The sequence below is a fragment of the Piliocolobus tephrosceles genome, chromosome 3, assembly GCF_002776525.5.
Source record: "Piliocolobus tephrosceles isolate RC106 chromosome 3, ASM277652v3, whole genome shotgun sequence".
Taxonomy (NCBI): domain Eukaryota; kingdom Metazoa; phylum Chordata; class Mammalia; order Primates; family Cercopithecidae; genus Piliocolobus; species Piliocolobus tephrosceles.
The window spans coordinates 47,585,081-47,612,524 of record NC_045436.1 but is presented as its reverse complement, the minus strand read 5'-3'; the positions used below and the strand labels follow the sequence as shown (position 1 = coordinate 47,612,524).

General features: G+C 37.2%; 1 protein-coding gene across 6 annotated transcripts in view; it reads right to left on the bottom strand.

Moving 5' to 3' along the window:
* Window positions 1–4,853: 4,853 nt before the first annotated feature.
* Window positions 4,854–27,444, bottom strand: part of INPP4B (inositol polyphosphate-4-phosphatase type II B) — an 840,917-nt gene continuing 818,326 nt past the window's right edge. For 3 of the 6 annotated variants that reach the window (XM_023225976.3, XM_023225978.3, XM_023225977.3), the window contains exon 27: window positions 10,485–10,653. In XM_023225976.3, the coding sequence (XP_023081744.1) occupies window positions 10,521–10,653 (133 nt within the window). In that variant the 3' untranslated portion in view covers window positions 10,485–10,520. Of the gene's footprint in view, window positions 10,654–10,694; window positions 12,055–27,444 lie in introns of those variants that run through there. The other 3 variants (XM_023225975.3, XM_023225979.1, XM_023225980.1) reach the window with 3 other exon arrangements.

Below are 27,444 nucleotides of genomic sequence, written 5' to 3'. Positions count from 1 at the left end.
TTCAATCTAGTGAGGGAGACAGACAAGAAAACACAACTAAATGACAAGTTGGACCATTATTCTGTTTTCACACTGCTGATAAAGGCATACCTGAGACTGATCAATTTACAAAAGAAAGAGGCTTAATGGACTCAGTTCCACGTGGATGGGGAAGCCTAAAAATAATGGCGAAAGATGAAAGGCACATCTCACATGGTGGCAGACAAGAGAAGAGAACTTGTGCAAGGAAACTTCCCTTTATAAAACCATCAGATCTTGTGAAACGTATTCACTATCATGAGAACAGAACAGGAAAGACTTGCCCCCATGATTCACTTACCTCCCACTGGGTCCCTCCCACAACATGTGGAAATTCAAGATGAGATTTGGGTGAGGGCACAAACTATATCACATTGAGACTGAGACAGAGAACTCATATCATTTAACCATCAGGCAGCAGATGTGCCTAAAACTCAACCTCTGTTCTTTTTCGAGTCAAGAAATTGCTTTTTTGTTTTATCTAGTTTTTTTCTGTCACTTTCACCCAACAAGTAGTGACTACTACTTTGTTTTTATTCAGCCACATGCTGACAGCTTACACTATTACATTCCCATTTTTAGACTCTTCTCTGAACTTTAGATTCATATCTGTGAATATACTTGATTTTCTTCTTGGATTCGATGAAACAGAGACAGCTGGACCTAACATTTTTGAAGCCAAACAATTGATTTTCCCCCAAAACCTATTTCTGCTTCACATTTCTGTATCTCAATAAGTTGCTACTACCTTTCAGTTGCTTGTCAGAAAGCTGAAACTCACTTTGATTACCTGTTTCCTCTCACTCTCCTCCAACTCCAAACCATCAGCAAGACCTGCCACTCTTTCTCCCCAAAAGTTACATGTATCTTTCTCTCTTCATTTTTACTTTATCAACCTCAGTCCAAGACAATGCTATCTCTCACTGTATTGCAATATCCTTTCAAATGCCTCACCACTTTCAGCCTTGGTTCCTGTAATTCGTTATCTGCACAGCACCTAGAATGATCTTGTAAAAACATAAACTAGGTCACTTTAGTCTCCTGCTTGGAATCTTGTATATGCTTCCCATTGCATGTAAGGTAAATCTTGAATTATTTTTTATGGTCTGAAATACTTTTGATAACTCTAATATTGTCTCTCATCAAGTGGCCTATACTCTAGCCCTCCTCACACGCTGCTCCTGTGTTGCTCCTTCCACTTTTTTGTTTTTTTTTGGCTAGATGCTTCTCCTACCTTATAAGTCAATTTAAGTTACATCTCCTCAGGGAGCTCAATTCTGTCTACCTTACCTAAAACAAGTAATTTCTGACCAACATCATGGTTCTCTGTTAAAACTCTTAGGTCATGTACTTCATATCATATGCAATAATTAATAATTGTCATTTAGTTTTCTTTCATCTATCTCCATCACTAGATTGGACTGCAAGTTTCATGATTGGAAGAAACTTACTTCTTTTCTACCGCTTAACACCCTGTGCCTACCTCAGTGCCAGCTACACACACAGATACTCAGAAGTATCTACTGAATGGATAAATGAGTACACAAATGAATAAATGAATTATGCAGGACATGATATAGAAGAATTAAAGGAGAATGATTCCATTTAGAGTGATATAGGAAGATTGCTTGGGAGAAAGAGGCATATGCACTAGTCTTTGAGCAGTAGCTTCAAGAATGGTGGAAAGAAAGGAAATCACATCAGTGAAAACCTGAAAGACAGAGCGTGTGTGTGTGTCTATGATATACTTATCATGTACATAGACTTCTAGTTTGGATTTGTGTGGAGGATAAAACCACAAGGGATGGAAAGTAAGCCTCAATAGGGAAAGTGAGGCCAAACTGTAGATTTCATTGACTACCAGACAGTGAAAGTTTAGATGAAACTATAGTTTTAGTTTGGATGGAACTATAATTATAAAAGTAATAAAAGATGTATAGAAAGGAAGTTGCTTTGTTAAAGGAATAAGAAAGTAAAAGGTATGAAGAGGAGGTGGTAAAATGGACAAACCTTAGTGACAAACAGAATATGTTGACAGAGATGGAGGAGTCAAAGCTGATTCAAACTTGTGAACCTCCGGGACAAGGATATAGATTACATTAACAGAGACAGGAAACCTGGGAAGGCTGTATGTGCAATGAAATTGTGATTATTTAAATACATATATTAATATATTCACAAATAGCCAGCAGATGCTTGGAAAGGTAATGTAGGAGCCCAGATAAAAATAGAAGATCAAAAAGTTAATCAACAACTTTCAAATTTGTAAATATATACTCTAGACTAAGGATATCAGTTATGGATATAAAATCCAGTTATTGCTAGAAGAAAATAACTTAGAACATTTATTACAGGGAATTAGATGTTTATAAAATAATTGGGAAACATGGAGCAACCTTATGTTGCAAGACCTTTAATAGACTTCTGGCTTCAAACGCCTCTGATCCAGTTGTTACGAAGTGCTATTGCTAGTCAGAGGTCAAGGAAATGTTACCTCTATGGTTGCCACCACTGCTGATGTCATAGCCACCTCAACTGACAACCTAGTAGGTGGGCAATAGATATGGAAGTCTAACTGCTGCTTACATTCTGCAGTATACCTGTCTGTGCACACTGGTGTAAAAAAATAATAAATTGCTTCCCACTCCTTTCTGCCTTCCAAATATGGTATAAGTGGATTCATTGGCAGACCCTGTAGCATATCATGAACTCTCATGGTAAGTGTGCCAGGGAAAAGGAGTTTTTACTCTTCTAGCCCTTCTCTTTTAGGTGGTGGTACTCCAGGGACATAAAATATAATTGGAAAAGATGCCGAGTGCTGGCAGAGAAGATGCAGCACAATGGTCATTGCGCAAAGGGCTATACACACATTTTCTCACTTTTCAACAAGAATAAGTAATTCATATTATTGCTACACTGACTTTATAGATAAGAATGTGAAAATATAGAAACATTAAGTAACTTGACATAGATCCACACCTTATCAGTGTGGGAACCAAGGTTTGTATCCAGGCATTCTAACTTAAAAGCTGACATTCTTTAGCCTTGTGCTGGAGTATTTGCCTTAGAAATAACAGCTGTGGACCTCAAGAAAGAATATTAACTGAACAAAGAATATCAAGTCTAGATTTTGGGGCAATTCCTAAATTCAAGAAACACGGAAAGGAAGCAGAAGTGGTAGCTGAGACTAAAGAGTGTTGGAAGCGTGTATCATACTCAAAGGAGGTGAATTATAAAGGAGATGGTAGTCTATGGTCAATTGGTCTAAGAACAGAGAAATCATCATACTAGGCAAAAGGCAGGTCAGTATTTTCACTGTTACTATTTAATTCTGTTAATATGAATAGAAGTATTACTACTGTATTTATTTGAAGGCTATGGTGAAAATCAAGTCATATGAATTAAGAGACAGAAGATAGCTTTTAACAGTTGAATACCACATTCCCGGCGTTCTACCCAAATGTGAATTTTCCCATTGGCTTATCTTTGAACTTAAAGTTTATTGAAAGACTTAAGTTCCTGAGTTCCTGTTATGCATCAAAACCACTGAGAGAACAGAACTGAGTGTGTGTCGTTCCATGCAGTTAAAGAGTTACAGTCATACTCACGTAGCCGCTTTGGCTGAAAATAGACTCTAGATTGACAAACTCCAGCCACATCTACCTGCTCTCCTGATTCTACTCTCTGGTCCAAAATAAAGCCTTGGGACAAATTTTCTGAGTCCTTTGTCGTACTCTGATTTTGAGTGGGATGTCATTCCCTTAAAACACAGGAATCTTTATATGGATGTTTAAGAGTACTACTACTTCATTCAGGCTACTCTTCTGGTTTCATAGCAGGCAGAATTTTGCCAGAATTTAGTATGCATTGTTTCACCAAGGAGCTACCTTCAGCATTATTCCTGCTCAGCTATAGAAAAACATGTTATATTAACATTTACTGATGAAGACATTATAGAAAAGGAATATTTCTTGCTGCAGGATCAGATATGTTTTTGAAAATCTCTAGGTGGCAAAAATTCATTCTTTCATTGCATGCAAGCAGGAGTCTCATTTGGTTAATTCCTCTGCAACATGATCTAATTAAAACTCTTTGGAATTTGCCTTCTACTATCAATTGCTATAACAAATTATAAATGATTAGACCTAAATAGTCTAAGAAAAAGTTTTCTTGGTGTGTTTAAATGACTCTACATATAATCTTGACAACAAAGATTAATGATTTGCTCCATGTTAAAGCATTAACACCTGGTTCTGAACCTTCTTAAAACTAGTTATTATTTATTTTTATTTATTTATTTATTTTGAGATGAAGTCTTGCTTTGTTACCCAGGCTGGAGTGCGGTAGCATGATCTTGGCTCACTGCAACTTCTCTGTTTTCCAGGTTCAAGTGATTCTCCTGCCTCAGCCTCCCAAGTAGCTGGGATTACAGGCTCATGCCACAACGCCCAGCCAGTTTTTTTAATTTTTATTTTTAGTAGAGACGGGGTTTCGCTATGTTGGCCAGGCCGGTCCTGAACTCCTGGCCTCAAGTAATCTGCCTGCCTCGGCCTCCCAAAGGGCTGGGATTACAGGCGTGAGCCACCATGCCGGGCAAACTGTGGTTAATCTTGCTTCCACGGAATAGCCATCCTGAAAAGTAAATTTCGCTGGTGAAAATTAGATTAACCTGGCATCAATGAAAAATTTTCACTGTTAATTGCAGCCCAGTAGAAAATTAAATGGGAATTGGATTATTGTTTATGCTACATTTCTAATATTTTAATTAAAGTTTAAACATTTCTGTAGTGATGAAAATGAAAACAATGAATAATAGGGAGAAAAAGACAGAAACATAAAAAATAAAAATCACATTTATTTAAACAAAAATATACACACAGTGTACAATGAATATGGTTTCCACAGAACAATAAAACAAAAATGACATGTCTTAAATGCCAATATAAAATGATCAATCTATTCGTGCCTAGAAAAAATTCCTATTTTCTAGGAATACATGTTATTGGTTCATCTAAAATATATATGTAACATAAAAAGAAAACAAATGCCAACCTTTCAGATGAGTACCACAAAAATCTAAAAGTTCAAATGTTAGGTTAAATAAAATATCCACATGAGAAGTCTGTATATACAAAGTAATGTATGTATGCAGTGAAATGAGAGTGCTCATACAGTTAGTTATATGCACTCAAACTTTTGAAGGCTTCATAGTTGTTTAACATAAAATATTTTAATGTTGATAGTGACATAAAAGCATCACAAGAATTATCTAGATAATATAGCAATCTTGTCAAATTTGAGTCAATGTTGCCTGTCAGTGCAGTAGGTCATCGTTGATCATGTCCTTTCATGACCTGGCAGTAATTTAGATGATTTAAGGAATATTATGAATGTATTTATATTGTGAGTGTGAAAGGGCAACATTTCTTTTTCTTCCTAAAGAACTATATTTACTAAAAAAAATATACATTTTTTGGCAAGATGTGATTTATCAGGTAACATCACTTGTATTAGGTCTTCTTTCCCTTGATACTCACTCTCTCTGGGTACCATACTCAATTGTAAATCTTTTAAAAATTTAAAATTCTAAGTATGCATGCAATCTGTAAAAATTCCAACTCAGGACAGCTAATTTCATTATATATTTTTTTGCTTATGTTACTTTACTATTTTTCCTATCTCCTTGTTATTAATAGCAAGACACAATATGTTCCTTTTAGAAATGTTTGACTCTCTTATTTGCTTAGAAATAAAATTCAGTGAGTGATCAATGTGCACCATGATTCAGAAAAACAAATGCAAATTTCCATACATTAACTCTCCACCTAATAGCTTGCAATATTTTATCTAAAACATTCATTTTGTTTTCCCATTCTTAAAGATAGTTTTTGCTATAGGTGGCATCTCTGTGAACGCAGAGCTCTAACTTAAAACTGCCAAAGCAACAAAAGATAATATATTGGGACTTTATAAGCTAAGAAACATAAATATGGGGGAAAAAAGCATAGCATATGTAGATTGCTGCTGGGTTAAATGAATGTGAATTCACACTAAAACTGTCAATCAGCTACACATCGCTCACCAAATCATTCTTTTTAGTCGTGCATAATTTTTAAGGCCTCCAGCTACTATGATGCCTTGTGTTTAATGTTTCCTTCCTTCTGTAACTGATGATCACAGTTTTTTTAGACAAGTTTCCTAAATCTGTGATAAAAGTTAATTTATTTCCTAAAAGACTACAAATGGTGCCTCGTATATTGAACCAAACAAATGATACACCATCCTGCTTGGAAATTAAACACTAAAATATCTGTGGTAATTTAACATAGTGCCAGAGTGTAATTTATTTAATGTAACAGTTTAGGTTTCAATTGAGCTACATTTATTAGAATCTGGGCACAGTAATATGTTGCTGTTTTTCCTACTTTCAGCAAATGCCAAAATTATAAACTCCAAACTAGATGGTGAAGTACATTTTTAGTGATATCTGATTGAGCTAACATTTCCCTGAATTTAGCCCTGAGTTATTGCTTAGACTACAGTTGAATTGCTAAGCATTCTCCTGCAAAGCATTATCAAGAGAAAACGTGATTTAATAATTTAATTATGAATATAGTCATCAAATATGACTTTTAACCTAAGGAGTCTTTAAAGAAGGTAAAAACCAAAACAAAATTATAGCCATCTGAAGATAAGGGATTGCATTTGATACCATTTTAATAATTTTATACTGCCTGTCATAATTTATTTCCTAATAAAAGAAAATAGATGAAGACATTCATTGTGTGCTGGTAAATGCTCAACAACTGCCTTTCCAGGAATTAAAATTGCTAGTTCGTAGCATTTGCCAGTTTCTATGGTGTAAATACTCCCACTGTGGACAGTTTCAAGCTACTAACACCATGTTAAGAATCTGCAGTCAGGAAGAGACCCATAGTAGCACAATATTGTATTCTGTTTTCACTGTAAAGATGCAATAGACCTAAATAGACTCAAGAGTCCTGATAAATAGTATAAGGTAGTAAAATAATTGGGAAGTGGTATGTTTTGATTATTACCTTTGTTTTTAATGTATTCCATTGTGTTTTATAATTTCATATTTAATAATGGTTACATTTAACAACTAGCTTACAAAATTTCGGATAATTTAATTACCAACTTTTATGCGTCAGAACAAGCTATTTCCAGCCCACCAGTGGTATTGTGTCTCTTGGTACACTATCAACTTTTACATAGGGAGAGGTTTGATTTGCTTGGGAAGAAAGGCATTACTTTATACAGATCAGTTTCTCCTTGCTTTTTTACCTCTTATTTTATGTAAAATGCCACACACAGTTGAAGGATAAAAAGGAAGTATCCTCCATCCAAATGGTAGCTTTTAAGCCTTCAGAGTTTTTCAGAAGAGGGGTTAGTCTTATAAAATAAGGGCTGGAGGCTGGGTCTGTGGAGCTCTGCCCTGATTGGGCAGTTTGTCATTTAGTACGGTTTATCACCAAGATCAAATGGTTTCTTGACTCATTGAATTATGAAGCTGAACAAACTCTATTCAGGGTTTGTTTTGGCAGAGTGTAGACAAACCTCAAGGCAATACTTAAAAAAGCAATGATATGAAATGTAAATGAATGGTTTCCTTGTCTTTAAATATGTTTCTCCTAGGGCTCAGTAAATAGCTAATCCAGAATTGATATCTGCATTTAATATCAAAGGGGAACGTATTATTTTTGAGCAAAAAAAGAGTTTGGAAATGTCATTTTCTCAGTTCATTTTTTGGCTCAATATGACCTCCTAAAATAGGTCTGCCGGTGTATCTTTTAAGTGAAAATGTAGATAGAATAGCATGATTGTGGCTGTGTTCGTTCAAGAGAGATTTAAACACTTTTTTTTTTTTTTTTTTTTTTAAACTTTTTCTCTTCGATTTAGCCTTAATAACTTAAGAAATAGTGAAGTGGTTGTTCAAGAATTTTTGAACTGTCTCTCAGGAAAAAGCAATATTGTTGTCTCTATGAAACGTATTTTCTTGATGAAATCCACTTTTAGAAGTTTACACCAGTATAGGCTTTCTATAAGGAAATGCAGATGACTATGCTAATGAATGAAAATTCATAAAGCATTTGTATTACAGTAAGCACTATGATTTGAGGCTTCTATATTATTTATTTATTTACTTACTTACTTATTTAGAGATGGAGTTTTGCTCTTGTCACACAGGCTGGAGTGCAATGGCGTGATCTCAGCTCACTGCAACCTCCGCCTCCTGGGTTCAAGTGATTCTCTTGCCTCAGCCTCCCTAGTAGCTGGGGTTACAGGTGTGCACCACCACAGCCAGCTAATTTTTGTATTTTTAGTTGAGATGGGGGTTTCACCATGTTGGTGAGGCTGATCTCGAACTCCTGACCTCAAGTGATCCATCCGTCTTGGCCTCCCAAAGTGCTGGGATTACAGGAAATACTTGAAATGTCTTTTAAAAATAGAAACCCCTACTGTTGGCTTTCTAGTTAATATTTTTCTATATTTGAGTCAAGTGGCTTCATTTTTCAAAACTACAAATAAAAATTATTGTTCATAAGAGTATTTACAGGTTGATAAATTACTTAAGGTTTCTTGGAACTCAGATTACCATTTGATATGCTGAATGAGGCTTCATAGCTATTGGAGGAGGCCTCTGTCATCCCAGCCTCTTTATCTTAAATCCAATGGGGCATGAAAATAACCACAAATCCTACCATTTTCAAATGATATTGAACGACTCAAAGGTCGTATTTAATCACTAAAATAAAGAATGAGTTAAGAGAACATCAAGGTAATTTTGTCTGTGAATGGATTCAAAGTACACAGCACATGTTCATTAAAAAGGCTGTAAGTAGTTTCGTAACTGCCTCAAGTATAATGCCCACAGGTAATTAGCTAAAATAAAAAGTTGATAATTCTACTGTAAAAAACTCCAAATGCTTACCTAAAATTTGTAGTAATTTGAAAATCTTAACATGGGACTAGAAATGTGTTTGGAATCCTTATTTCAACAGGAATATTAGGCAAGGAGCTTTCACATTCGGTATGGAAAGCATAATATTATCCATTGATCATAGCTAAGAGAGGGCTTAATAAGCCTCTGTTATTTTCAAGGGAGATTTATGCTTTGGATAGCATGCTCTTCTAATGAGAAAGGAACAAGAATAAATTCATAAAATTTGTAGAAAAAAGTTTCATTCATTCAGACTTTTGTACTCTTAGTTTCAATTCCAGTGATAAATCCTAATTTCTTTTTAAATAACTAGCATTCTCCCTCAATTTTCATGCATATTTAGCATAGCAATTTGCAGAAGGGACAAGCCACAGGCTACAAAAGTAAGAAGAGATTGTAATTCTGATTTTGCAACTCTCTTGCTGGGTGATTGGGGGTGATTAACCTTACCCATTTTTGAGTACTGGTATTATGCAAGATGATTTTTAAGGAAACTTCTACTTTGGGAGTTTGGAAAACTTATAAATGTTGTTATTTTACTGAGTAAGGGCAAGTTTCAAATTCAGGGTAACAGAAAATAATTGTTTTACTTTATCATTTGTTGTGGTTGCATGTGTTTTAAAGGCTTATTAACATACACAAACCTATGTCATAACTGCATGCTTATACTGAGATGACTGCTAAAAAACATCTCAGAGAGACCTCACTGACATTCATGAACTTCATAACATAAAGTTCAGGCTGATGGGGATTTTCATTTTGGGTATCAAAATGTTCATTTTTATTTTCTTTGCAATTCATTGCAGTGTTTTGCCTATCATTCTATTAAACGTTCTATATTGCTACATTCACAGCTAGATCACACAACCCAAGTCAGAGTTCTGAAAAGATGCCATGGTTTTGAAAGGTCTGTTGACTGCTTTACTCACTCCATGCATATGCTTGTTGAAGAGGAGGAGTCACACCTTGACTGGATGATAGAGATCATTGTGGAACATACCTGCAAACTGCCTCAGTATTCCAGATCATGAGTTAACTCTACCTAATTGAGTGGCTACACTTTTCCTTTTAATCCCTTATATTGATTCTCAGGTTGACTGTGTTCTCATAGGTTATTAAGTTGTATCACAAAAAAACTCTGCTCCTTTTCCCCCTCTCCTCTCTTCATTTGGATGGACAGTAGTGCTCTCTGAATCACCCCTAGTCCTACTGAAATGATCCTTGTCTCCTCAGAAACATTTAAGTATTCATGAATGAAATTTACACTTTGTGAACCAATCACAATCAATCAGCTAGGCTCAGCACATAGAAACTTAGAACTAGAAATGACAGTACTGAGTCATGTAAGATTTTTTTAAGTGGATTTCTTTCAGAGTAATATGCTGACAATGAATTCAAGTAGTTCCTAGATTTTGGCAAACATCTGTGATCATCTCCCCCACCACAAATTCATGACAATAAAAACAAACAAAAAAGACCAAGGTGAAGATTATCCAACTGAAACGTATTTGTGTTCCTGTTTATTAACATGTTGGTAAACTTAGGTGTCAGCTTTTCCATAAGTCCCCTCTGGAGGTCTGTAGTACTTGGGGAAAGCCATCAGCTGTAGCATGTTGAAAGCATACTTTCTGCATTTGATATTCTTCAGTACATTCTCTATGCGGCATCCTTCTCTGGTGAAAGGGGAAAAAGTACAACTTCATGAAACACAGAATAAATAAATATGCTTTATTTGTTTAATGCAGAGTTGCAGCAACAGTCCAAGTAAAAATAACAAAGATTCAACTCTACATTTTTTTTTCCACAAGTGATGATACATCTTACAAAATTAAATCCTAGGCCAGGCCCAATACCATTATTGCCCTCTGAAAGAGATGACTTAAGTCTCTTTACTCTTAACAGACATTTAAAATTTAATAAACTCTTTAAATATAATTTGCTCCACAATACAGCTCCACTTTAGTTTCATAAATATATCTGCCATTTTATAACATTTCCACAAATTAATTTCTCACTCTCTTTAAAACACATTAAAATCTATATGTAGCCCTAAGGATGCAGGTTCTAGAAATAAGGCATTTAATTTATTAAGTCTGGCCCTATAGATTTTTAAAGAAAAATTTCATCTCTATTTTAATTTTATTATTTTAGCTGTGCAAGGAAGAGAGAAAATGGCTTTCTGAACAGCCTGGGCCAAGTCTCAGCTTTATAAAGGAAGAGTGCTTGTCCACGGACAGTACAAAAGTCACAAGTGCTGGGAATGGTACATCAAGACACAAACAAGACCTTGTTAAAAAGAATAGAAAAGTCCTCTGAAAGCCAAATCAACCCAAACAAGAGATACAAACAGGTAATTTAATTACAAAACATAAATAGCCATTCTCTCCATAAAGTTACTTGACAGAAAAGAGTTAATTGCAGCGAAGAAGTAAAACAGGTTAAAAAAAAATTTCTATCAGCAGATGGCATCTATGATATTAGCACAGTGGAAATAAAGTCTGCAACCTCCCACATCTCTAGAACTTGTCTCAGAGTTTCAGTGTTTGTGCAAATTCAGTCTTAATTTCTTTAATAAATTTAATGGGACGAGGACAGGAGGTTCAGAACTTCAAGCTTTCAGGATTCTGTTCTTTGTCTTATTCCAAAGACAGTAATTTAAAAATTCTTCTTGAGCTAGTTAACAGTGGGAAACACTTTTCCATGAACAAAAGAGCAAAATAATCCACTTAATGCATAGTACTTTCTGTTTTTTAGATTTTAGGAAAAACAAACAAAAACACAAATTAAACATTTTTTTTTAATTCTGTGAATTTGAAAATGTAAAAATATTACAGCATTGTCCCCATGATTTAAAGTTCATTGTCATTTGTAGAAAAGAAAAAGGAATACAACATAAAACTTATTGGTATTTGGCTAAGAGCAATGCCAGACTTAAAATAAGCCACACAACTAGCAGGTGTGAGCTGACAAGCAGCAAGGCGACAGGATAGAAGTGTCGAGAAGTTGGCTTGTTATCAGTTAGACAGCCTGTTTCAGGATCATCGGATTCATTCAGTGCTCCCTGGGTTTGTCTGCTGTTAAATGAGGGGAAGTTAGGGGAGAAAAGAAAATAGTATAGAGTTCACACAGTAAAAGAATTTCAATCTTAAATATTCTGAAATACAATGCACTATCTTATATAACACAACTGTTTCAGATGAAATCTTATGGTAAATTTCCCCAAATGCATCTTGTGTATTGTTTTCTCATTGTACTACATGGGCGAAGGAATTAAAACAGGAGATTCCTTTAGCTCTTTGTGCAAGAAGGAAGGGAGAAACACTGTAATGATGTTCACATGGGTTGACTATGTATGTACAAGGACGAATCAAATAAGCATAACAGCACCAAATCAAGACTATGAAATAAGTAAACTATGGATTAGCTCATGAAAATAATCTGATAACTATATCTTTAGAGAATGAAATGAGCAACACAGGATGTAGGGAAGCAAACCAATGTGTCTGGCATATTTAAACATACCCTCTACTGGCATTGCACCTATATAATGTATTTAAAATTATAAAAATGATTTATTGAAATGGCACGATCTTTAAAATGAACAGGACATCTGACATGCCATCCTTGCCAGCCATAATATTAGTTTAATAAAATCCAACTCAGCACCCTTCTGTTAGTTCAGCTCATAAATTACATCGCCTCCTGCTCATCTTCCTTAGATAGGGACAAATCTATCTCCTACGAACACTTCATCTGAAAAGAGATCCATATTTACAGGGTGATACCTCAGAAAATAAAAGACTTCATTTTTAGATTATTTACTTCCTGTGTAAATAAATAAAAGTAGGGGGTTGGTTTGTAATTCTGCTTAAAAGCAGCTCCAATTATGGCCAGTCTGAAATATACCATATTGATATAAATTGAAAATAAAATAATGTTCTATGCTCTAGTTCATCAGTATTCAGAGTATTAAAAATCTCAGTCACATTCAGTGGTTAAGGGTGGTATATTCTCTATTAGCTCTTCTACGTTTTCAGGCAAAAAACATTGTGGCTCAGTGTTATGAAAAGTGTGGAACTTTTCAAAGGAAACTTCTAATGAAGATCCTTAGTTATGGCCAATTTCTAGCCCTTTGCAATCCCAAACAACAGAAATTTTTGACCAGGCATTGACCATGCCAGTGTCAGCATTTACACAAATATCAGTCATAATTATTTCAAACAACATGAATTAGTTTTAAACACCAAATCAACAAAGTTGTGCTGTCCTCTGTTATATCCTCATGGTTTGGTAGGACTTAAGAACTATGTAATCAGTGACAAAGTAAAAGATTGTTTGGAAAACAAATGGTTTATTGAGCAAAAGGGGGTTTATTTTGGATTTACATTTATTCCTGTTGTCAGTTGTATGAGTAACTTGGTTACTATTCAACTTTTTCCAGCACACCAGGTAGAAAATGTACAGTACTTTAGGCATTGATATTTTTGAATGTGATTAAGGAAAGCTCCCCTGTTTTATATTATTTCTCTTATTGGCTTCAAATCCCTAATCGTTAATCCCAGAGAAACAGTTTATTCATTTGTTCAACCCAAAGCTTTTAGTGTCTACTATGAACTAATTGTGCTGTGTAGGCACTGGGCATACAAGGTTGGATACATCAGATAGAGATTTTTGCATTCATAATGTTTATCTTTGAGTTGGAGGAGGGGGAATAGAAAAATAAGAAAAACATCTGATAAAAGCACCGCGAAGTAAAGTAAAGCAGAAGGGAGTTTCGTGCGTGTGTGAGAGAGAGACAGAGGGAGAATCTTAAATAGGAAAGTTAGAGAAGTTCTCACAAGAAGGTAACATGTGATCACTGACTGAAGCTAGAAAGGGAAAGAGTGATGGGGATGTTCAAATTAATTTTTCCATTGAGCGAGTAGCGCATTACGTAGTAATTTCCTGATGTAATGGGACTGGAAAGTTTAGGCTGGAGGACAAAGGGGCATGAAGGAATACGGGGAAGGTGTTTTCTGCCTGGCTGGGTCTCAGTGGGAAAGCCCAGGCTCCCAGTGGCAGCAGAGAGGTGGGGGAGGGAAGTGACCTGAACTGGTGGATGGTAGACCAGACTGGAGGACACAGTCTACAGTTATAGACCCCACTTCCATTATAGAATCCAAATAGAGACAAGGACACTAAGACCCCTGAGGGTAGCAGTCTGAATTTCCCCTGTAAGAATCCCCCAAGATGATCTTGGAAGGAGGGCACACAGATCTCAGAGATGGTTCTAGATGGCTCACTGGAGCAGAGGACAAAAGTATGAGAACTTCAATATTGCCAATAGGTCGCTCATTCTATTAAAATTAATCTTTTTCATGTATTTCAAACAGTATATATTAGGAGAATAGCACATATAGAAACCGCTGTGATATAGTAGATCAGAGCACAGACTCTGGAGTCAGATCAGCTGTTTCAAGCTTGGTTCTGTCACTTGCTAGTTGAGTGGCATTGAGCATGTCATTCAGTATGTCATGTCTCTATTTCCTTATCTGTAAAGTGGTGATAATAACAATACTACATCATAGAACTGCTATGAAGTAACTTACGTAAGTTGCTTCTTACAAAGTTTTTAGAACAGAGAATGCCTACAGCAAGCATTCAATAACTTATGTCATTTGTATATCAATAAATAGGTACATCTTAGTAGTGTAACTAGAAACGTTTTAACTAGTATGTTCCCTCCTGCCTTTTTTTTCCCCACAAAGACTTCAGATTCTATTAAATGCATGGTAAAGAAAAATATCACCAGGCCCTTGGGAGTAGCAAGAAAATAAAAAACCCTAAAACATGTGCTTTGCAGAGAGGAACCCTTATTCCCATGGAAAAGAAAAAGAAAAGAAATCTGAACAATTGCTCATCTGAGGGCCATGTGGGTCTCCAAGGAGGCTTTGTAGCACACATGCTTCCCGTAATTGAGGGGTAACCATTGCTAACCTGGCCAATTCAGTAAAGAGGGAAAAGTCAAATTTCACATGGAAGGCTGGTCCATAAACTCGGTTCTGCGCACGTTGTGTGTCTTACCCAATCATTACCTTCACATACAAGTCAGACACATTCCTCCTCCACTGTGCCAGCCACACCCTCTGGACCATGGGCCAGTGGTCATTTCCAGCAGCAGAGGCTTGAGGGCAAGGCAGGATTGGAAGAAATTGCTGTAGTGAGTGTTGTGACAGCACCGGCCAACGTGGGGGAAAAAAGCAGCAAGCCAATGCCTGGTTGGGGTCAGTTCATGAGGGTCTGTAAGTCTCCTTCAGGGATCATTAGTGCTAAAAGGAACCTCTAGAGGTCATTCTGTGTATTCCTCAACTTCCTTTGGGTCACTTTCATACATGGTTTTCCTTGCAGGTCTGATAGATTTTCAAGAAAGAGCATGCCTTCAGCTTCTTTTTATCTCTCTCTCTGTTATTTTTTATTTTTTATTTTTTTTGAGACAGGTTCTCTGTCATCCAGGTTGGAGTGAAGTGGTGTGATAATGGCCTGCTGCAGCCTCTATCTATCTCTCGAGCTCAAGTGATCCTCCCACCTCAGCCTCCCGAGTAGCTGGGACTGTAAGTGTATACCACCATGCCTAGTTAGTAGTTAATTTTTGTATTTTTTTTAATAGAGATGGGGTTTCACCATGTTGCCCAGGCTTGTCTCAAACTCCTAGGCTCAAGCAATCCTCCTGCCTCAGCCTCCCAAAATACTGGGATTACAGGCATAAGCCACTGTACCTGGCCTCTACTTCATTCTTATTGAGTACTGACACTCTACTAATCAGGCCAATCAGCTAACATTTCAGGGAATAAAGTCAATAGTTTGGTTACTGTACAGTCCTTGGTAAACTTTCAGCCCCGATTACTGACAGTGCTGAGGCTGAGAGACCCTGCTTTAGCATGAGACTCTCTCTATATACATATAAATACATCAACTATAACCTATACATATAAATACATCAACCACAACCTATCTAACCTTTTTATAATTTAAGAAAGTAGTTGACAAGCAAGTGATGTTACCCAGGGACATTGGGCAATATCTGGAAAGATTGTTGGTTGTCATAACTATAGGAGTGGGGGTACTGCTACTGGCATCTTAGTAGGTGGGGCCCAGGGATGCTGCTCAACATCCTTCAATGCATAGGACAGTCCCTGCCACAGTCATCCAGCCTGAATGTCACTGCTGGCATAGCAGAGAGGCTGGGCCCCGGCTCTTTGTATTTCATACTTGGTTCTGTCCCAATGATCCCCTCTTACCTCTCTCTTTCCATATCTCCTGTCTCCATCAGGAATTCTTTTACTCATGCAACCCCCATAAACAATGCCCAGCTCCCTTCCAGCCCTCGGTTCCCCGCAGCCTGACTCATCGCAGCCTGCACAGCCAGGCTCACCACTGCCACCCTTCCTCTATCCCTGCTAGTCTACCTTCACAGACATGAAGCATCACATGGGACCCCTTCCCTCGTATCCAGACCACTTTGGTCAGGAAACCATGTATTTGTTTTATGATGTCCCCTGCTCAGAGCACCAGGTACCTCCTCCTAGCCATTCCAGTCACGTTCATTCTCACCCTTGTTCACTCATAACTAACTATCCCTGTCCTTTATAAGTATGGCTCTAGTAACATCAGTTTCCTGCTGGAAGCTTCCATGGCTTTTCTAGGCCTGCTAATGAAGTTGAACCCTCCTGGCTGGGACACCCTCGTCCCTGTGAGTACCAATTCTGTGACCTGGAAAACACACACACACACACGCACACACCCCATCTCTGACTAGTTTGCCCTCCTCGCTTCTTGCATAGCTCCATCAAGTGCCACTGCTTCCAGGAAGCCCTCCAGGCCTGTGTCTGTGTCTCCCTGTCTCGCTCATCTTTCTACCTCTTAGAAGCACTCAGCAGGATTTGTCTAAGGCTCACATCCACAGGAGGAGGCAGGCCAGCAGCCCCACTTGGCTAAACACGAGGGATCTGGAGGCCAAAAGTCTGCCTTCAGAGTCTACCTGTCCTCTTAGTTCTGCCTGCTTGAGAGATTTGATTTGTCTCTTCAAGCCTCCATTTCCCTTCTTGGAAAGTGAGGTTAGGATGAATGAGATCGTCCCAACGTAGGTGCACAAAAAGCGCTGGCTTGCAAAGTCGCAGAGGTGAGTTGGATGGGACACATGCTGTGAGCCGAGATATTTTGTGCACCTACATTGGCACCTTTTAAAATGTATTTCTCTAGAATCTTTTTAACGAGAGAAAGGTACTAGTCACCTAGAACCTTTTTAACTGGTAGAGATGTATAATCAAACAAGGTTGCAAGCCACTGACCTAGCCCACTGGTGTTCAAAAGTGGATGTACCAGGGTGTGGGTGGAGGAGCAGAGGGCCAGGACTTGTAGCTGGATCTTACCAGCAGCAGTTGTTTATGTACCACTCCAAGCCATATTTGGGTAAACAATAGTCATACTTGTTTCAAGCAGATGACACAGCAATTTGAATTATACCAAATAAATCATGCTGTGGTCTGGTTGCAAAGAATAGTTGAAAATAACTGGTCTACCTCATGCTTGAACAATTCTGGCAATGAGGAGAAAACGCTTTTCAAATAAGTTCCTTCCACCCACAGTCAGCTGTGGAGGGGTTCGGTCACAGAACACACATGCAGGCATGTGTTGGGGAGCTAGGAAGAGGGGCAGGAGGAGGCAAGGCATAGTTCTTTTTAAAAAATCTTTCAACTTTCAATTTAGATATGGGGGGTACATGAATAGGTTTACTGTTTGGGTATATTGCCACTGGACAGTGAGCTTAGTACCCAATAGGTAGATTTTAAACCACTCTCCCCTCCTTCCTTCCTCCCTCTAATAAGTGTGCAGTGTCTACTGTTCCCATGTTTACGTCCGTGGGTGCTAAATGTTGAGCTCCCACTTATAAGTGAAAACGTGGTGTATTTGGTTTTCTTTTCCTGTGTATTGTGGTTGCTATTATCATTAATATCCTAGCACTACCTCCTAATCTGTCTAGTTTTAAGGTGAAGGTTTTCTGTAGCACATCTTAATAACTTTATTGAAATCTTGATTCCTTTTCAATGTCTCCTATTAGGAGAGAAGGACAGAATCATCTATCAACCAATCAATCAATAATCATAGTATAAATATCACATGCTGATTATAAATTTAGCTTAACATATTAGCCACAGTTTATCAATATAATAGTAGAGAAATATTCTTTCTCAGTAGAGCCACCCTACAGATGTTCCTCCTGGCTGAGGAGGAGAGCATTCAAAAGTCTGAAAAGAAGTAATTTGAAAGCGTCTTAAAATGGTCCTTACTCCAACTACAGGGGACTAATTTATGACAGACGGCTTTATGTTCTACAGCTGCCAAATCTGCATGTTGTATTGTCTTCCAGGTGAAAATCACTAAATTAAAAGGCTTTTGTTTTTGTCATGGAGGGGCAGTTTTACATTGGAATTAATTTGTTGTTTATTAACTTCCATCTCTGGAAATTAGAATAACACATTAAAGATGTCTCACACGTAATCATCCTATATTCAGCTGGAATTTAAAGCAACAAGGCCTAGGACACTGCTTCAGAACCTAAAGCTTGAGTCCCATGATTGTATCAGAGTAGACACAGGGTGACTTTGGGACTGCTTCCTTGCTTCCTACTAAGAATAGGACAAATTGTCATTTCTTCATGGCCACCAATGAATCTGTAAGTGCCCTGCAAGTTCAAAACGCAAGGGATGTTTTAAGTAATAACATTAGTAACTTCTTCACTAGGAGATTATGACAAATAATTAGTAGCTTGCAAAGTACTCTGTCATTCCAATGTCATTAGTTTTGGCCATCACTGACCGGTAGATCACCGTGGAAGCAAATCACAATGTTGTTTCCACTGAAAACGTGACAAGATCAGACACTTAAGGGCAGTTGCTAAATCTGCAGGATAGAAAATGATCTTTTTATTTATTTTTTTTAAGACCTGTCAAAGCAGTCACTTAAAATAGAAACAAGTAAAAAGACATGTCTCACTTTTAAACACGTCACTGCCTACAGGAAGAGATATATCAGTAAATATAATCCAATGTGCATGACTTGATGACATTTGCTTATTTCACTTTTCTGCAAGTAACTATGCTGTATCCTAGATCACAAGTCACCCATCACAGATACTCTCTCAAATCATTCCGACTTCTAAAAATAAAAGTCAGTCTTCCTATCTTCTCCTGCTGGGTAGTTATTCATTAATAGGTTTGCTATTTGATATCTTATTCCTTTAACTATAGCTATTCAAGCTTCCCAAAGGAAAATTACCAATTAAAACTGAATTGAAAAATCTTTCCTTCTGACCACCAACCTGATTTCCTCCCATGATAAAATGAGACCATTTCACATTTAATTATATGCTTCAAAGTTTGAAGCTATGAGTATACCATCCTGAAATTACGAGCCAGGATTTTAGAACCAATATCTTGCAGAGCTTTATTTGACTCAACATTCATCTGATGGATCAATATTAATAAAGTACCATGTTTCAGGCCCTGGACTGCTGAAATGTATCAGATTTAAACCCTGCAGATCTGTGTAAAAATGGATATAATGAATCTGGTATCAGTAAGAGCTGTGAGTATGGCACAAGAAATGACAGGATCATAGAATCTCAGATGTAAAAATGGCTTTTCAAAGTCTTCGAGTTGAATGTGCACATTTTCTAGATGAGGAAATAAATTTAAAAATCTTTCTTATGGTTCCACAGTAACAAAAAGTAAGTAAAGAATCTTGAGAATGTAGTTTCCCTAATTCACAGTTTGCTTATATCAGTCTGACAGGAAATGGAGAAGGATTTTCATTTTCAGTTTAGATCAATGTCTATGAAGTTAAATAACTCGAAATACTCTAAGATAACAAATCATCTACCTAAACTTTTAAAAGATTATAATTAAAATATTAAAAGTAGAGTTTCAGGACTTTTCAAAAACTGCAACTATTTAACTGTTGTGAAAATGTTTATAAAAGAATATCACGAGTCAGATAATTCCCACTGGCCTAGATGTAAGCATAGCCTATATGGACACAGGATCCCCAGCCCCGTTTAAACTGTCTTCTCGTCTAACTGGATTTCAGAATATAATTTAGAATATATTAAGTTAATCGCAGGAAAAGCCCCTAAATGAGGAAATTACTCAAAAGATATAAGCCAATGTCACTGCTTTGAACATCATAGACTGTTTCTAATGATTATGGATAAGTTTGCTATAAAAGAAAGAGCAATCTTGGGCAGCATTAAGCAAAATGCCCACTCATGGCAGGTGTGAGTTCTACCCACATGTGTGCTTTTCTTGACATGGTATTCTTAAGGGAAGGGTTCCTGTAAACTAGAGGATATCACAGCATGGTAGCAAAGGTAATGATAGTGGGGTTTGGGAAACCTGGCATATCAGGAAAGACTGAAGACATTGAAAATGAAAAAAATCCATTGCATTGGAGAAGAGGAAAATGTATGACTCAGTGGTTGTTGATTTCAAATAATCGAATGCTATGTAGTGTAAGGCGTAGGCTGCCTTGGAAAGGAGCGGGAGTGTGTGAAGTAGGGAGAGATCGCCTATATACTGTCCTATCATGCAATACGACATCTTTTTAGATATTTTTTTCATTTATTGCAAGCAGTCACACTAGTTGGTATTATTTTTCGTATAAGCTCAAAATGGTTTCAAAATTTGATGGAGTAGCAGATCAGGGCTTTTATCCCTGTCTGTCTAATGAAAAAATCATATTCCTTTCACTTCATGATTGAACTCTCTTAAGCAAAGCTTTTCTGCTACCTCTCAAGAAGCAGGGAGATATGGTTGCCTGCCAGTTGTAAGATTAGATTCAGTGACCTCTAAAATTACTTTCATCTTGACTTTCCTGTGATTCTTTGATCCTATGAAAACATAACTGCAGTACTCCAGAGATGCATATTTTTTCTAATAGAATACTTGACTATTCAATAAGAAATCGTGGAGCTGGGGGCAAATCCGAAGCATCCAAAGCATGCTGAAATTGTATTTGGTTTCTAAAATTGTTCATGCACCGTCTTATCTATTTTCAACTTCAATATTGAAAATGAAAACACGACAACATGAATATATTTAAATGTATTAATTTTTCCACTATCACTTTTTACACCCTTTGTTCCAGTTCAATGTTTTTGTTTTATAAAATTCCTAGAAAATAGGAATATCCTCTCATCAGAAGAAGCCAGGTACTAAGTAATAATATTTTCAGAGGATGTCTAAACATTGCTTTGAAGGGAAAGGAAGTACCTATGGCCAGAATTATAACTCAAGAACAGTTAGGAAAGTGGCCTGGTATAAAATTTTCAAAAGTGCTTCATTAAAAAAAAAAAAAAAAAAAAGGAAAAATAAGAGACATACTGAGAGTATCATTGCTTCCATTAAATCATTTCAAAGAACTGATTCTAGTTTTGATCTTTGAATTTTAGAAAGGAAAATATTTGGATCAAGTCTACAGAGAAATATCACAAAGGATTAAAGGACCAAGAAAAAAAATCTTGTGAAGAAGTGTTTAAGGTTAGCTTTGTTTGCATGAAAGAATGCTAATATGTGATATGATCACTGTATTTAAATATATGTAAGATGTAAAATTTTTAATATATCAATTTTTATTTTGATCTTTCTTTTTTCTTACCTTTTTAGACTATTGTTTAAAATGTGTGCCCAAGGGAATTTTAGCAGTACTGGAAGCAATAGCTGCCTGAACTAAATACATTTATCCTTTATTCATGACAGAAAATTTGAAGTTTCCATTGGGAGGGTAATACAGAATAAAAGGATCTTTTAGGATAGAGAGAGAAAGAGAAACAGAAAAGAAAAAGAACGGAGAAGTGAGGGAAGAAGAGGAGGGAGGAAGGAGAGGAACAGACAAATACAAATCCAGCAGTGACAGGAGAGAAGACAAGGGGGCAGAGTTTGTCCAGGAGGGTGAAGCCTTGTTCACTGTTCACTTGCCTGGTGAGGGAGCCCAATAGCAGGGGACGCTGCAGAATGCAGGACTGACCCTTGGTCATTAGTCAGCTTCCCCAAAGATTCCCCTGTGTTGAGTTAGGCTTGGATGCAGTGAAATGAAAAGGCATGATGGTACCATGATGTATAGGAAATAGGCACATCAGTGGCTAATGACTGAAACAGAAAAGTCTGAAAGCTCAGCGCAAAGGAAGACTTGTGGCTGGAGGAGAGCATAAAATAATAGAGATTGACTTTCCACCCCCTTGGTTAGATAGGAGCTGAAATATGCAATGAAGCTTGTTGAAAGAAAATTTTTAAAAGAAATGAAACAGGCCGGGCGCGGTGGCTCACGCCTGTAATCCCAGCACTTTGGGAGGCCGAGGTGGGCGGATCACAAGGTCAGGAGATCGAGACCACGGTGAAACCCCGTCTCTACTAAAAATACAAAAAATTAGCCCGGCGACGTGGCGGGCGCCCGTAGTACCAGCTACTCAGGAGGCTGAGGCAGGAGAATGACATGAACCCGGGAGGCGGAGCTTGCAGTGAGCTGAGATCTGGCCACTGCACTCCAGCCTGGGCGACAGAGCGAGACTCTGTCTCAAAAAAAAAAAAAAAAAAAAAAAGAAAAGAAAAGAAAAGAAAAGAAAAGAAAAGAAATGAAACAAAAATACATTATCTGACATACCTTAGTTAGCAGACAGATAAATAGAGGAGTTCTACAAAGAAATAGGTATATAGATACAGATCTATAACTCATTTTCTGGTTCCAATACCATGTAATTATGCTTTACTCTGTACAGAATCTCCAACAAGATGACTTAGTCTTGCTTGAAAATAACAGAGAAAAGGAAGGAGACTAGTGTCTTAAACATTCTGTAGGTGTGTTTGTTGCTAAGGTACTTTAAAATACGAACAATCATGTTTCACTGTTCTGGTTTGTCATTCTCCTGGAGTTTGGGATAACTTTAATTCCCAGTTAAGAGGACACTAACATGTAAAATTACTGTCTAAGCCTTCTGATTCTATTCTTGATAAGCACTAGTCAGAGAATAGGAGGTAAATTCATCACGACACCTGGCTGAGAAGGCAGTCTGACTTCAGGGCTGCTCTTAGCTCCCACATAAAAATAAAAGCCCACATATACCTTAGATAATAGCCTACATTCTGAAAGTAACCTGGGAAATTTAGCAGAACTCAATAACAAAAAAAAAAATTAGGATATAAGTAACATAAAAAAAAAAAAATAGCTCATCTCCCTATTATCTAACTCCATTAATTCTGAAGTTCTTCCCCTTAAAATGAGAATGTTAACATCTATCCCATAGGATTATTGTTGGAATTACGTAAAGGTACTCAGAACATGCTCAATAGTAAAGATAAATAAATAAATAATTTAATATCCCTTTTGCCAGGTACAGTGGCTTATGCCTGTAATCCCAGCACTTTGAGAGGCTGAGGTGGGCAGATCACCTGAGGTCAGGAGTTTGAGACCAGCCTGACCAAACTGGTGAAACCCCACCTTTACTGAAAATACAAAAATTAGCCGGGCTTGGTGGTGGGCACCTGTAATCACAGCTACTCAGGAGGTTGAGGCAAGAGAATCACTTGAACCTGGGAGGTGGAGGTTGCAGTGAGCTGAGATCACGCCACTGCACTCCAGCCTGGGCAACAAGAGCAAAATTCCATCTCAAAAAAAAAAAAAAAAAAAAAAAAAAAAAAAAAAGATATCCCTTTTTGTTTCCCTTCCTGTGCCAAATCTCAGTTCTTACACAGACAATGAGTACCTTTCCATTGCTCAGTTCTGGCTCTTTTCTCTCTAATATTGAAATGCCCCAGGATTCAGGGCAGCATCCTTTGTTTTTATATATATTTTATTTCATTCAAACAGTTCCATGACTTAAATGTCATTTGATACTGCATTACAGACACATGTACTGCATTTCCACTTAGTTGCCCAACAGACACGTTAGGTAACAAGGCTAAAACATAACTTAAGTCCTGCTTACTCTGCTGCCACCTCAGATCAGCTCTTCCCTTTCTTTCTATCACAGGAAATGACACCCACTCTCAGACATCTGTGTTAAACACCTCAGTCCTCCTTGATGCTTCTGTATTCTCTGCACTCCATAGCCATCCATCAACAAGTCAGACCACTCAGAAAGATCTCCACTGCTGCCTGTCATCTACCATCACTTGTTCTCCTACTGTCAGAAGCTGTTTTCCTATCTTTTACCATGCTTGCCCCTCTATTAAGTTTCACTAATTCCTAATATATCCATTTAGACACATGGCAAAGCAACCAATGCACAATGCTAGTGGCATAGTAAAAATATTTCCCGAAGAGTTTTCATGGAATCAAAATTCAGCTGTATCCTAGCTACGCACAGGGAGCCAAGCTTGTCAAAATAGCAGTGGTGCTTATCCAACTGCAGGGAAGTGGAAATATTTTCAACTGCTCATCACCAAGAGATTGAAGCTCTTGAATCTTAAGGAAGAAGTTTGTCTACAGCCTCTTTTTGCACAATCTCTTGTTTTTAAACTTGTTTCTCAAGTTTTTCAACCCCCTTTTCCACTGCCAATTTTTTTTTTTTTTCCCCACATGGAGTCTCCAGCCTCCTGAGTAGCTGGAACTACAGGTATGCACCCCCCCATGACCAGCTAATTTTTGTATTTTTAGTAGAGATGGGGTTTCACCATGTTGGTCAAGCTGGTCTCGAACTCCTGACCTCGTGATTCGCCCACCTCGGCCTCCCAAAGTGCTGGGATTACAGACACATGAGCCACCACACCCAGTCGATTTTATTAGGGTTGAATGCTACCAACTTCTCTCAGTGATAGAATCTTGCTTCTGTTCTTTTTTGCTGCATCTGAAATTGATGGAGCTAACCAACTATGAACTGGTTCAACACCAACCACCACCATTCCCAGTGTTGTATATTCTCAAATATTAACCTCGACTCACTCTTTTGAGTCACACCTCCCAAAAGAATCAATTTGGAGTTTTTGTCCCTGAAAGTATTAGAGGATTCATCATCTTCCCTAAAAGGATAGGGTCTCTCTCTTTCCTCCGGCTTTATTCTTTTCCCACTTCTATTTCCTAACTTTTCTCTTTAATTCCACTATACCATGTAAACATCATGATGCTACAATTTATGTTATCAACTAACTAACTCCTGGAAGTGATACAAATCCTAGAGAAACAGAGTAAGATACATTTACAAATCTTAAGGTTTAGTTTTGGAATAACATGTACATGGCTTTAAAAAACAGCAGCAGCAGCTACATGACTATGAAAAAGGCAAAATACAAAATATACCAGAAAGGAATAACTTCCAAGATATGGCTCAAAATGCTTTACACATATCATCAATTTCTTCTACAAAGATTCAAACACCAGGGAAATTTTCTTAGAGAAATAGAATGTTGTGATGTATAGTGAAAGCCAGATAGGATTACAAGGATTAGAAATTAGGGGAGATGGGTATAAAAATAGCATGGAAAGGCATGGAAAGAAAAATGGCAGATGTATTTGGGAATGATCCACAGCTAGCTTTGGTTATAATGATGAGGAATAAAAAAAATGAAGAATGGAAAATTAAATGCTAGGATTTTTTTTATTGCTTATCTATTTTATATATTTTCTAAAATAAACATTTGCTATAAGAAATTCAATAAAACGAGATGAGGCTATGTTGTAAATGTTTGTGGTTAATGATAAACACTTAGACATTATTCTCTAGATGGAGGGTGGGCAAACACTGAAGACTCATGAGCAGCAAAGTGGTGGGATTAGCTGTGTTGTAGGATGGCACCTAGCAGGAATAAGTAGGGTGGCTTGAGCCAGGACTGAGGGACAAGAATTGAATCAACTAGGGACATGGAGACCAATTAGGAGGCCACTACAATAGTAAAGGAAAGAAATGGTAAGAGCTTGAACTGAGGAATGAAGAGGAAAGGCAAGGAAGTTACAGATTCTAAAACAGAAGTAATTTTAAAATAGAGTACAATTAAGATTTTAGAAGATCGGAAAGAGAAAAAAATTAAAAATTTATTTTCAGGTTTTAGAAAAAATGCATTATATTTAAACATGCTAAAGTTGGATGCATGACTTTAGTTAGATATGGATAATAAAAAGGTAGGTTTGGACAGGATCTATACCATAGCTCTATTCCTTATATTTCATGAAAAAAGTAGGTTAATTAGATGAAATAATCCATGTGTAGAATACATCACAAAGACAAGGGTTGAGGGCAAAACTCTGGGGGAATGCTTACATTTGTAAGGCTAGAGAAGAAGGCAGACAGTGAGGAGTGACACAGAAAACAGTCACAGATTCAAAGACTTACGCTGTAAGTATGTGTCAAATGCTGCTGGTGGAGCAAGGAGGCTACAAAGGAAACAAGGTCACCAGATTCCCTGATTTTGTTATTTATAGCCTGTGACTTTCAGTCAAATTTTAGGATCGGGGATTAGGTGACAAGCAGCTGATGAATGAAGAAATGGAAGACCGCATTCTATTCTATGGAAACTACTGTGTTCAGAGCACTGATAGTGAAAGAAAAAAAAAAAAAAAAAAAAGAGCACAGAACCTTGCCCAGCCAATAGAATTGTTGGGACTGTTTTAGGATATATGAGATGAGGATGCTTGGAGGCACAGAGGAAAAGGGTAAGTAGGGAAGATCCAAGAATAATATGGAATATTTCACCATCTTTTTGTTGTTGTTTCTCAGGAGAACAAAAAATATTTCAGGGTTAGATATTAGCCATACAATATATAAGTTTCAATGATTATCAAAAAGTCCTTAGTAAGTCAAAGTCCACAACCACAAAACATTTTCTAATTCATCTGAACGTGAAACTGGAGAGAAAGGTGTATAGGTGCAGGATGCAGGGAATGTGGGAAAGTAACCCAGTTAGAAAATTCACCTTTCCATTTTGTGACACAATCAGAAATCTCTGCAATATGTTCTCAGTCCTTTAGTAAGAAAATAAAGCAAAAATTGAATTTCTGAGCACCTAACAATTAATGTCAAAATAAATTAGAACACCTGTGCTGCTAAGTGTGTTTGAAGTAGCATCTTTACATATAATTTTAAAGCCCAGTGTTATGAAAATCTCAAGAGTGTACATACCTATATAAACATTAATGCAGTGTATACATCTCCTGAATTGTTCCCTTCTTCACATGGTCATTTGGTTTAAAGCCTTCCATTGAACATATAAACACAACACTACTAATTAGGAACATTTTATCAACACCAATGATTGTCAAAACGATTATGCCAGAATGCCTTTGTACTGGCCTTTTAATTTCTAATAACTCTAATAATTTTTAATTACCTGGGACTAGATTTTATATCCAACATACTATTTCTGATTATGGTCATTGGGAAAGCCTTACAACTGGCTTCCCAGAACTTCAGTACCTACTCAGAGTTGATAAAGAAGTCCATCTAG